Below are 12660 nucleotides of genomic sequence, written 5' to 3'. Positions count from 1 at the left end.
AAAACCACTTAAATAGACTAGGGGCAGTGGCTTGCGCCTGTAATCCTAGTACTTTGGGAGGCTGAGGTGGGAGTATTGCTTGAGCCTGGGAGTTCAAGACCAGCCTGGGCAACATAGCAAGACCCTCTCTCTATGAAAAAATTAAGAATTAGTTGCACATAATGGTTGTACCTATAGTCCCAGCTACTCAAGAAACTGAAGATAGAGGATTGCTCGAACCCAGGAGTTCAAGGCTGCAATGAGCTATGATCGCACCACTGCACTCCAGCCTGGGCGACAGAGCCAGATCCTGTCTCAAAAACAACAGCAACAAATGCTGATTGCTTCTCATGATTTTGTGGGTTGGTTGGGTGGTTCTGGGCTTGGCTGGATGAGCTAGGGTGGCCTCACTTACATTTCTGGGGCTTCAGCTGGGATGGCCACCATGCTGGAAGCCTTCCTCTGTGGCGCTCATATGCCATAGGAGACAAGCCAGGACAATGGTGAGGGGTTCTCAGCAGCAAACAAGGAAGGACAAGCCCTTCTCAAGTCTGTGTTTGCCATATATATGTTAATGTTCCATTGGCCAAAGCAAGTCACATGGCCAAGCACAGTTTCAAGTGTGGAGAAGTAAGTTCCATCTCTTGATGGGATCTTGATAGAATCCCACCTGCAAAATCACATTGCAGAGGGGTGCATGGACAAGGATGAGAGGGAATTTTTACAATAATCATGAGATAATCATAATCTCATGATTACTGTAAAAATTGAATGCAGGAAATAGATGTAAAAGTGTTAGGAAAATTAGAAGTGATCTCCACTTAGAAGGAGCAATTCATGCTTCTCAGCCTCCTGTAGGGGAAAATATTATTATTTATTATTATTTTTTTAGATGGAGTTTCACTTTTGTTGCCCAGTCTGGAGTGCAGTGACGTGATGTCGGCTCACTGCAACCTCCACCTCCTGGGTTCAAGTGATTCTTGTGCCTCAGCCTCCCAAGTAGCTGGGACTAAAGGGCTGGGACTAAATAGCTGGGACTATTTGGGACTATAAAGTCCCAAGTAGCTGGGACTAAAATTAGCCACCACACCTGGCTAATTTTGTATTTTTAGCAGAGATGGGGTTCACTATGTTGGTCAGGCTGGTCTCAAACTCCTGACCTCAGATGATCCACCCGCCTCGGCCTCCCAAAGTGTTGGGATTACAGGCATGAGCCACCGCACCCGGCCGGGAAAAAATGTTATTAAAGGAAAGCAGTCTTGTGCTATAAGCTCTGAGTTTGCTTATGTCTCTATCCTCATGAAACCTGTTGTTCTCATGAGCAGAGTCTATGGGAGTTAAGCCTGAGGGTTTAGGGGGCTATTTTTGCAGCACATTTACCAGCTCCCCAAATAAAATTTTGACCCTCTTCATGTTTTCAAGTTTGAAAAGATCCAAAAGCTGACTGGGGCTCCTCACACGCCTGTTCCCGCACCGGACTTCCTGTTTGAAATTGAGTACTTTGACCCAGCCAACGCCAAATTTTATGAGACCAAAGGAGAACGAGACCTAATCTATGCCTTTCATGGTAGTCGCCTAGAAAACTTCCATTCCATTATCCACAATGGCCTGCACTGCCATCTGAACAAGGTGGGGCCTAAGGGACACCCTGCTGATGTGGGGAAGTAGGGATGGAGGTGGGAGAGTGGGGAGGGGGAGATTCAGAACCCTAGGAGTTTGCAGGTGGGGTGTAGAGGTGGGGGGGGTGGGTAGGTTTACTAACACCTTCTGGCTCAAAATGTGGTCTGCAGACCAGCAGTAGCAGCATCACCTGGAAGCCTGTGAAAATGCAAAACTTGGGCACACTCTAGACCTTCTGAATCAGAACCTGCATTTTAACAAGATCTCTAGGTGATTCCTGCACTGGTTATAGTTTGAGAAGCATCGATTTAAAGATAGTTCCCGACCTTGGCTGCATATTTAGAATCACTCGGGGAGCTTTTAAAAATCCCAGATGCCAGGCCGGGCTCGGTGGCTCACGCCTGTAATCCCAGCACTTTGGGAGGCTGAGGGAGTTCAAGACTAGCCTGGCCAACGTGGTGAAACCCCATCTCTAATAAAAATACAAAAGTTAGCCAGGCATGGTGGTGGGTGCCTGTAGTCCCAGCTACTCAGGAGGCTGAGGCAGGAGAATCGCTTGAACCTGAGAGGCAGAGGTGGCAGTGAACTGAGATCATGGCATTGCATTCCAGCCTAGGTGACAGAGCGAGACTCCATCTCAAAAAAAATAAAAAATAAAAAATCCCAGATGCCTGGCTGCATCCCAGACCGATTAAATCAGAATCTCCGAGTGGAGCACAGGCATCAGTTGCTTCAAAAGCTCTCCAGGTGATCCCAATGTGTAACCAACCCTAGCTCCTCTGTGTGTTCCCTGGACCAGCAGCATCTTCATCATCTGGTAGCTTGTTGGAAGTGCATAGCTCAAGCCCCAGACCACCTGAACGGAATCCACACTTTAACAAGGTCCCCAGGTGATTTGTATGCACACTGAAGTTTGAGAAGCACTTTCCTTGGGGGCCACACTCCAGGAAATCAGCCCTTGGAGAAACCGAAGGATATGCCAAGATGCACTGAGCAGAGGTCCTTTCCCTCCCGGCTTGAGCTTCTTTTTTCCCATTTTTATGAGTCAAAACAGATTCACCTACCCACTTCTCTGCAGGCCTTTATTTTACCCTTCAGGCATAGGAGGAGCATTACAGACAGACCCTGGAGCTACAGAGACTTATTTAGCAATTCTATGGCCCTGAGGTAAATTAAACTCTCTGAGCCTCAGGTTCTTCATCTGTGAAAAAGGGACACCATTACCCTCCTTCTCATATGTCAGAGGATTGAAACAGTTCATATATGCAAAGGGCTCTTTGTGTACTAAGTACCAAGGAAGAGGTTGCTGCTTTTATATGCTGATGGATGGGCACCTAGGGTAGTTGGAGGAGCTTCAGGCCTTTCCCCCAGTCATGGCAGTATCTGCCTTGTCTGTGACGAGTTGGCTCCATGAGCCATGGGCTCAGTTGTGGCTGCTGCCGCCCTGAGACTGGAGACATTTCCCTGTTGTATCTGATTAATGTCGTTGGGTTTTGCTAAGGATGACGGGCTTGTTAGTGTAAAAGGATGACAGTTAGTCACTGTCTCTCAGTCCACCACTGGCTGTCAGCGTACCATTATGTCCAGGGTACTGGAATCCAGGGGGCTTCCCCATTACACTGGTGCTGGCCTGGAAAAGTTGCCTGCGGATTACACTCTTGTACACTAAACCTTCATTTCAGTGCCCCAAGGAGTTTGCTGCTTACAGGCATCTTATAAAAATGCTTTGGTAAAGCATATCAATCCTCTTATGGCCTCCTCTGCCTGGGTTTTCAATGAAGGGCTTGCTTGAGGGAGTCCATCTGCCAGTTGATACTGATACTGTTTTCATGGCAGAGATACACCGAGCTTCCCACTCTTGTGCACCACTGCTCATGGCAGCCTTGCACGGGGTTCTCAAGGAAGGGTGAACACATGATGGCATAAGCAGAGAATGGATGTGGGGTCAGATCAGAGGGCGTCCAGTGTCATTGGAGAAGGTCTGTGTCAGCTTTTGAGAGATGGAGACCCTGCCTAACTTGGCAAAGAGCTTCCCAAAGGCCAAGCAAAGGTTTGTTTCATTTCTCCTAAGCTTCATTTAACAGATTGAGGATTTTGGAAGCCTGGTGCCACTGAAAAGAACATTTCTCAATTCCAGAGCATAAGATATTCTTTTTTTTTTTTTTTTTTTTTTTTTTGAGACGGAGTCTCGCTCTGTTGCCCAGGCTGGAGTGCAGTGGCCGGATCTCAGCTCACTGCAAGCTCTGCCTCCCGGGTTCATGCCATTCTCCTGCCTCAGCCTCCTGAGTAGCTGGAACTACAGGCGCCCGCCACCTCGCCCGGCTAGTTTTTTGTGTATTTTAGTAGAGACGGGGTTTCACCGTGTTAGCCAGGATGGTCTCGATCTTCTGACCTCGTGATCCGCCCGTCTCGGCCTCCCAAAGTGCTGGGATTACAGGCTTGAGCCACCGCGCCCAGCCAAGATATTCTTCTGTGAGCTATTCAAGTCCGCTTATCATCTTGAGATACTGATCGTGTGGCCCAGGGATAGCAGATGAATTTCAACTTGAGTGTCAGTGTCCATTCATTGGTAGCAGCTACCTGGAATGTTCAGTTGAGGATTCTGGATCATTAGGAATAAGTGCCATGCTTGATATTACTGTGTTGGAGATTGTGGTTGATTATTGGTCATCTACCATGGGCAAAGATGTGTTCACTATGCCTGCTGTAGCCTCAAGTTATAGGTCCTTCACCTGGCATGCTTCCTCATGGAGGGCACCACTAGGGAGATGCTGCCTAGATTTTTAGATGTTTTCTTGGTCAACACCAATACAAAGAGTAAGACGTACCTTGCCCTGCATGTAGGCCTCCCTCATTTGGTTGTAGTTTCTGGTCTAAGAGACTCATTTCTTTTTTTTTTTTTTTGAGACGGAGTCTCGCTCTGCCGCCCAGGCTGGAGTGCTGTGGCCGGATCTCAGCTCACTGCAAGCTCCGCCTCCCAGGTTTACGCCATTCTCCTGCCTCAGCCTCCCGAGTAGCTGGGACTACAGGCGCCCGCCACCTCGCCCGGCTAGTTTTTTGTATTTTTTTTAGTAGAGACGGGGTTTCACCGTGTTAGCCAGGATGGTGTCAATCTCCTGACCTTGTGATCCACCCATCTCGGCCTCCCAAAGTGCTGGGATTACAGGCTTGAGCCACCGCGCCCAGCCTGAGACTAATTTCTAATGTATTTATTTTTAATTTTTGTTTTTCTTTATTTGTGAGAGACTCATTTATTTTCCAAGTAATGACTCAGATTACCTCCCTTCTCAGGTGGGACCCCTTCCCTGTACCTAAAGGTGTGACTTTGCATTTCAAGCCCATCAGAGTAACCATGCTTACTGCATTCATGTAACAGGAATTACTTTATATACTAGAACATAAAAGCCTGCAATGGAGTACTGGCCCCTCATTTATTTACATGTGCCAGGTGTCCCACTCTTTTATGTATATTGCCTCATTTAATCCTCACTGGCAACCTTGTAAAGGAGCTACTAGTAACATTATTTTGTAGATCTAGAAACTGAGACACAGAGAGTTTATATAACTTGCCACTTGCTGGAGGATTCAAACCGAGGTCGGTTTGGATGCTTATACCTATGCTTTTCTCACTCAGCCTTGACCACAAGGAACTGCTAGTTTGCCAGGCCAGATGGCCAAATCCACAATCAGTTAAACTGTTGTCAGGCAGGAATGTGTTTAGTAATAACCCTAAGAAGATATCACAGGATTATTTGATCCTGTGTCTTGTTGGGGGACAAAGGTGGGGGTTATAAATTCTGTGTTTACAACTCTTGAAGAGAGACCTGTGTCGTCTTGTCGTGCCACTGTACATTCACCCATCTGTGTTTCTTTTCCATTGGCCTTGCTATTGCAGACATCCTTGTTCGGAGAGGGGACCTACCTCACCAGTGACTTGAGCCTGGCCCTCATATACAGCCCCCACGGCCACGGGTGGCAGCACAGCCTCCTTGGCCCCATCCTTAGCTGTGTGGCCGTGTGTGAGGTCATTGACCATCCGGACGTCAAGTGCCAAACCAAGAAGAAGGGTGAGTGAGCACTTGGCCCAGACCTGGGGTACAGGCCTCTGTTGGGTGTGCAGGCTCTTGCTGGCCCAGCTGTTGGGTAGAGCACCCATTGCATGCCCAAGGGTTGGGTTGGATCCAGGGCAGTGCCGGACAGAGTCCTGCCCAGGGAGTGAGCAGTTTTCTTAGAGATTGAACACACAATGGAGACCGTTCGCTACAAGGGGGTAGGTAGGGGGTGCCAGGTAAGGAGGCTGATGAGGTCCACAGAGACAGCTCAGAGGAAGTGGTAATCATGGTGGGTCCAAACAGCCAGGGAAAGCTTTGCGGGAGGAGGAGAGATTTTATGTTTTTAAAAAAGTGAATGATGAGGCCAGAGCATGGGCCCCTTGAAGGTAGGAATGAGGTCTCATTCATTCTTGGGCACCTGGTATCAGCAGAAAGCCTTGGTACGTACTTGATATTCAACAAATATTTGCTAAATGAAGCAAAGGGCGCTGGGTCCAGACCCTCCAATCTACACTGGCGTGTGCCAGAGCCCTCCAGGATGTGAAGGGCAGCCAAGGCGCTGCGGAGTCGTGGGCTCTCCAGAGTGATGACTAGCCAGCTACCTCCTCCCACTCCCCTACTGTGTCCCTGAGACTGTTCGCCTTGTCTCCCACCACCACTGTGTGGCTCTCCTCAAAGGCAGAAGAGTTACAGAACTGTCATTCCAGTCTCCAGAGCTGGCTTATTGGGGCCAGGCACAGTGGCTCACGCCTGTAATCCCAGCACTTTGGGAGGCCAAGTCGGGCGGATCACCTGAGGTCAGAAGTTCGTGACCAACCTGGCCAACGTGGTGAAACACCCTCTCTACTAAAATAAAAACATGAGCCGGGTGTGGTGGCATGTGCCTGTGGTCCCAGCTACTTGGGAGACTGAGGCATGAAACTCACTTGATCCCAGGAGGCAGAGGTTGCAGTGAGCCAAGATTGTGCCACTGCACTCTAGCCTGGGCAACAGAGCAAGACTTCAAAAAAAAAAAAAAAAGAAAGATCTGGCTTGTTGGTTCCAAGAGAATTCAGAAAACTGTTCTGGCCTCTAACGTAAAACAACTGGAATTCTGAGATGCAGGCCCAGGTCTGACACCACCCTCCAAACCAGACGGCATGGATATTTGCATTTATAATTCTTAGGAAGTTTGCAAACCGTGACATTAAACAACAAAATCTTCCAACCTCTGCTGTCACGCAGTTTTGGTCGTCTTTGTTTTTTGTAGAGCTTTTTTGTGTTATTAAAAGAAAAGGGTTATTTGTTTGTTTTAAAACAAGTCTTGGTACGAAGGGTGGAAGAGAAATGTTCTAAGAACCTCAAATCCAGAATGGTTCATTTAAAATGCCTGTTAAGGCCGGGTGCAGTGGCTCACGCCTGTAATCCCAGCACTTTGGGAGGCTGAGGCAGGCCGATCACCTGAGGTGTCAGGAGTTTGAGACCAGCCTGGCCAACATGGTGAAAACCCGTTTCTTTTTTTTTTTTTTTTGAGACAGAGTCTCGTTCTGTCGCCCAGGCTGGAGTGCAGTGGCCAGATCTCAGCTCACTGCAAGCTCCTCTCCCGGGTTCACGCCATTCTCCTGCCTCAGCCTCCCGAGTAGCTGGGACTACAGGCGCCCGCCACCTCGCCTGGCTAGTTTTTTGTATTTTTTTAGTAGAGACGGGGTTTCACCGTGTTAGCCAGGATGGTCTCGATCTCCTGACCTTGTGATCCGCCCATCTCGGCCTCCCGAAGTGCTGGGATTACAGGCTTGAGCCACCGCGCCCGGCCGAAACCCCGTTTCTACTGAAAATACAAAAATTAGCCGGGAGTGGTGGCAGGCGCCTGTAATCCCAGCTTCTTGGAAGGCTGAGGCACAAGAATTGCTTGAACCTGGGAGGTGGATGTTGTAGTAAGCCAAGACTGCGATGTTGCACTCCAGCCTGGACAACAAAAGCGAGACTCCATCTCAAAAAGAAAAAAAAAAGATATATATATATATATGTATAAAATGCTGTTAAGAAGCGTGTTCAGATCAAGTCCTGTTCCTAGCTCCCAGTCCCAGCGTATTTCTTTGCTATGGCCATCAATTTGCTTCTTCCTTCTGCTCTCCCCGCTCAGTTGAGCTTTGTTTTTTCTTCCTTCTTTCTTTTATATTTTCCTACTCCTTTTTTCCGCCTCCCATTTGCCTGCCTGCCAGATTCTCTAGTTTTTTCAGTGCTGCTTTATGCACACACAGGTCTGTTCCTCAGCCTGCCGGGCCTTCTTCCCCCTCAGCACCAGGAGGCTTGACTTACTTCTATTCATAATGTGCTTCCTTAGTTCTATTTCCCCCCAGTGAAGGTGTGTTTTACTCTCCTTGTTCAGATTCCAAGGAGATAGACCGCAGACGAGCGAGAATCAAACATAGTGAAGGGGGAGACATCCCTCCCAAGTACTTTGTGGTCACCAATAACCAGCTCCTGCGAGTGAAGTACCTCCTGGTGTATTCACAGAAGCCACCCAAGAGGTAAGGTCCTGGAGAACAACTAATGGCTGTATTCAGAGTGCTGACTTTCTTAGTTGTTGTAGGTATCAGCCTCCCCTCCCCCAGCCTTAGACTTCCGCTAGGGGTTAAGTATGTAAAGCACCATGCTGGACACAGTGAGGGGTGAGAGATAAGAGCTGAAGAAAATGTGGTCTCGACCCTAAGAGGACTATATTCCAGTGAGAAGAGAGAAAGATTGGTAAACACAAATAGCATGAGGGACTGACTGAGTCCAAATTGGCTGCCCTAAACAGTGTGGCCCCTTAGCCACTAGGCCCATGATTGCAGTCCGAGCCCCACCGATGAGGTTAAGCTGAGAGGCAGGGCAGTAACTGGACACTGGGTGGGATTGTGCACAGGCTGGCTCAGTAGCTTCCCACAGTGGCTGCTGAACCACCGACTGCCCCTCTCTGGACCTGCGATGCTTCATCTTTATCTCTAAAATGAGAGCATTGAACTCAATAGCAGATGTGGGCCTTCAGACCTTATCAGCTTTGGCAGATGCCTAGTTCCATCTCTGCAGTGTGGGAGTATGTGTGGGGCTCACCAGGGTTTGGGGCCACTCTTGAGATTTTGTTGCATTGTTGGAATCCATGCTGGTGCTTCTTGCAGGGGCCAGCAGCAGGTGAGTAGATATGACAGGAGAAGGGGTCACTTTAAATAATCCCCACTCCTGCTTGTACACACCAGTGGTTTCCATACTTCCAGACTTCATAAACCAGTAAAGTCTCCTCTAGACCCCTGCCCAAATTTGGGAAATCAACATAAGTTGCCTGGGTCCGGGTGACATCATGCTTTGGTTTAAAATCATCTGACTTTTTATCCTTGAAAATTCCATTCCTTTCCCACTTCTCCCTGGAGCCTCTCTTTAGTGCACACTTGGGTGGTTTAGATCATCTCCTAGTGGGCCAAAGAGGATTTCCCCAGCTTGGATTTATATCTGCATGTGTCTAAAAGTGAAAAGACTTTAGCTAAATAACCTGCCACCTGCCATCATCTGGGCAGACACCCTGAGCTAGGTCATTGTTATAGATATCAAGATGGGTTGTAAATGGTAAAAGAGGAGCTGCAAACGGGAAGATCAGGATGAGCTCATTGCATAGCTGTCTTTGCGCATTTAGAAAATATCCTGTTGAAAGGCGTGTCAGTGCCCGGGCAAACAGCCCCAGGTTTCTTGAACGAGGAGGCACGAAGCTTCATTTCATGGCTCAGGCAGAGGATGAAATTCATCATTTTGTCTTCTTTGAGCCAGACTTGTTGTACACACTTAAAAAAAAAATGTTTTTCTCTTTTTGCCAACACCACTCTTTTTTCCCTCTTAAACAGGGCTTCGAGCCAGCTCTCCTGGTTTTCCAGCCATTGGTTTACCGTCATGATATCCCTGTATCTGCTGCTGCTGCTCATAGTGAGTGTCATCAACTCCTCTGCTTTCCAACACTTTTGGAATCGTGCAAAAAGATAATCTTTCTGGGCCTGGTGTGGGGGCTACCTCAACTATGTGCCTTATGGTAACTTGTTCTGTACCTCCTATGCCTCATGTCCAGCTGGGTTGAGCCTAGGGGCCAACAGTTGGGGAACCACAGGACAATTTTCGTATGTCCTAAATGTATCGATTGCCTTTGATGATGTTCCTAGCCACACTCCAGTCAACGGGGACTACTAGTCCCTCACTCTTAGGTTTTAGGGGAGCGCTTCCATCTGCTCCTTCTTAAACTGTCCTAGGGAGTTGGCTTTTCAGCCAGGGCCAAAGGAAAAAGCCCTGCTGCATTTAAAAACAAAGTGTCCAAGCTGTCAGTGGTGTGTTTACAATCTCTGCTGGCGGAGGTTGGCCCTTTCTCTAATGCCTTCTGGAAGGCGGAAAATGTGGGAACTATAAATCACTAGGCGGTTGCCTTGTTTTGACTTGAGACACCCAAGAGGAACAGTCATGTTTCTCATAAAAATCAGTGGGATCATTTTTGAATTCCATCAGCCTTTGTATGTGAGTGCAAAACATTTTAACAGTTTTCTCAAATCAACAAACAGCCTTCTCCTAGAGCTGTACCTCCCTGCCTCCCCAAAAAACTATGGATGGGAAAGAAAGGAGTTAGGGGCCTGACAAAAAATACAGACTGAATGAGCAACTCAAGTCATCTTTTTCTAAAAATTACCAACTGCTGATTACAGCTGAAATGGAACCAAGTGTTTGTTTTCTGATTTTTTTTTTTTTAATAGCTGTTTGACAAATTAGTCTTTGTGAGCTGAGTAAAAGGGGAAATTTCTAAACCTAGTGCACTGTTTGGCCAGTGTCCACAGCCTCTTTCCTGGCTGTGTTTTAGAGAAAGGGATTTGAACTATAGGCTTGCCTCCTGTTCTCATTCTCACAAAGCTGCCTTGACTGTGGCCTGCAACCACGAGTGCCATGCGTTCAGGCCTTCTGTGGCCAACTGGCCTTCGAGATAGAGGCCTGCCTCAGTGTGCCACAGAACCATGTGAATGGAGCCTCCTTCAGAGGGGGTCACAGGTCTTTGGGACTCAACCTGGGCTTTAATGTGTAGGAAAAGCCTTCTGGCCACCCAGAGAGCCAGAGCCCTGCTTGCTGTATTCTGTGCTCCCTTCTTCCTGCTGGGTTTTAGCCATAATAGAGCCCTGTACAATTTGGGAGTGAGATTTCTGCAAAGAAGGTGAAAAATAATTTTTCTATAATTTGTAAAGTTGTGAAAGAGCCACTACCACAGTTTTTACATTGATTATTGGAACATGTCAAAATAAATAAAGATATTTTCTTAATGATTTAAGTTGCCTTTGTGAATGCTTTCAGCCTCAGCATGAGTCTGCCCTGTATGCCTTATCGTTAAAAACCTTATCTTCCATCCTTCCTTGTTCAAACTAGCTTTTTGCTGGAGAGCATATATCACCAGGATATGATATCTAGGAGGTGTTGGATTTCTAGTTAACGACTTAACAAACTGAGTACCTACTGTATGCTAGGCACTAGGAATATGAGCAGGATCAAAGTCAGAAAGCCCCTGCTTTCACAGAGCTGCCAGCCTGGCAAGGTGGGCAGATGGACAAACATTTCAAGAGTGAAGTTGGGAGTTTATGGTATTATAAAGTTGAGGGAAATACTTGGCAAGAAGTCCTAACATGGTCTAGGGTCAGAAAATACTCAGGTGACACATGTAACATTGCAAGGCACCTTACTATACTGATCAATTTTCACAATAGGCCTTATCCACTTTTTTTTTTTTTTTTTTTTGAGACGGAGTCTCGCTCTGTCACCAAGGCTGAAGTGCAGTGGTGCGATCTTGGCTCACTGCAACCTCTGCCTCCCAGGTTCAAGCAGTTTTCCTGCCTTAGCCTCCCTGTAGCTGGGATTACAGGCACACGCCACCATGCCTGGCTAATTTTTGTATTTTTATTTTCTTTCTTTCTTCTTTTTTTTTTTTTTTTGAGATGGAATCTCACTCTGTCACCCAGGCTAGAGTGCAGTGGTGCAATCTCGGCTAACTGCAACCTCCGGCTCACTGCAACCTCTGCCTCCTGGGTTCAAGCGATTCTCCTGCCTTAGCCTCCTGAGTAGCTGGGATTATAGGCACATGCCACCGCACTCGGCTAATTTTTGTGGTTTTAGTAGAGATAGGGTTTTTGCATGTTGGCCAGGCTGGTCATGACCTCCTGGCCTCAAGTGATCTGCTCACCTTGGCCTCCCAAAGTACTGGGATTACAGGTGTGAGCCACCATGCCTGGCCATTTTTATATTTTTAGTAGAGACATGGTTTTGCCTTGTTGACCAGGCTGGTCTCGAACTTCTGACCTCAAGTGATCCACCCTCAGCCTCCCAATTACAGGTGTGAGCCACCATGTCCAGCCAGTCCCAGAGAATTTAATAGCTTGCCCAAGGTTTTATTGCTAGGATGTGGCAGAGCGGGGAGTTGAACCTGGCAGACTGATTTCAGTGTCAATCACATAACCAGTCTCCTTCCCCCAGAGGAATTGGTTCTAGGCTAAACAGTGGAGGAAAAATGTTTCAGGCAGTAGGAACAGCACATGCAAAGACCTGAAGTTCTTGGAGAAGCTAAAAGCAGGCGGGTTGTAAAGGAAGAGGCAGTGATGAGAAATCAGGCTGAAGATGTAGGCAGGGACCAGATCTTGAAAGACTTTAAAAACTGTGGGCAGAGGAAAGCTATTAGAAGGTTCTAAGCAAGGAAATGATGAGATACGGTTTTTAGAAGAATCACTGTAGCTGGTGGTTGGAGAACAGATCTAGGATTACTTTGAGGATTAAAAGGATTGATGCTTTTGTAGTGCCCAGTGCAGAGTAAATCACTGATAAGTATCAGTTGCTGCTATTATTATTTCTTATTTTTAAGGGCCCAACAGAGCAGAGAGCCTGCAAAGGAGACAGTAGTAGTGACCAGAGAAATAGGAGGAGACTGAGATAGCAAAGTGTCATGGAAGCCAAAGAGGAGGGCTAGATGAGCAGTGTCAAAAGGTGCTGA

General features: G+C 47.4%; 1 protein-coding gene across 4 annotated transcripts in view; it reads left to right on the top strand.

Annotated features, from left to right (window-relative positions):
* PARP16 (poly(ADP-ribose) polymerase family member 16) overlaps positions 1–10951 on the top strand; it is a 32107-nt gene extending 21156 nt beyond the window's left edge. For 2 of the 4 annotated variants that reach the window (XM_077939589.1, XM_001109120.4), the window contains 4 exons: positions 1402–1608; positions 5495–5666; positions 8020–8161; positions 9506–10951. In XM_077939589.1, coding sequence (XP_077795715.1) covers positions 1402–1608; positions 5495–5666; positions 8020–8161; positions 9506–9641 — 657 coding nt within the window. In that variant the 3' untranslated portion in view covers positions 9642–10951. The remainder of the gene's footprint in view (positions 1–1401; positions 1609–5494; positions 5667–8019; positions 8162–9505) is intronic. The other 2 variants (XM_077939590.1, XM_015142490.3) reach the window with 1 other exon arrangement.
* Positions 10952–12660: the final 1709 nt, after the last annotated feature.

This window comes from Macaca mulatta, chromosome 7 (genome assembly GCF_049350105.2).
Source record: "Macaca mulatta isolate MMU2019108-1 chromosome 7, T2T-MMU8v2.0, whole genome shotgun sequence".
Classification (NCBI taxonomy): Eukaryota; Metazoa; Chordata; class Mammalia; order Primates; family Cercopithecidae; genus Macaca; species Macaca mulatta.
Note: the sequence above shows the minus strand (reverse complement) of the source record. Positions and strands in the feature narration are given on the sequence as shown.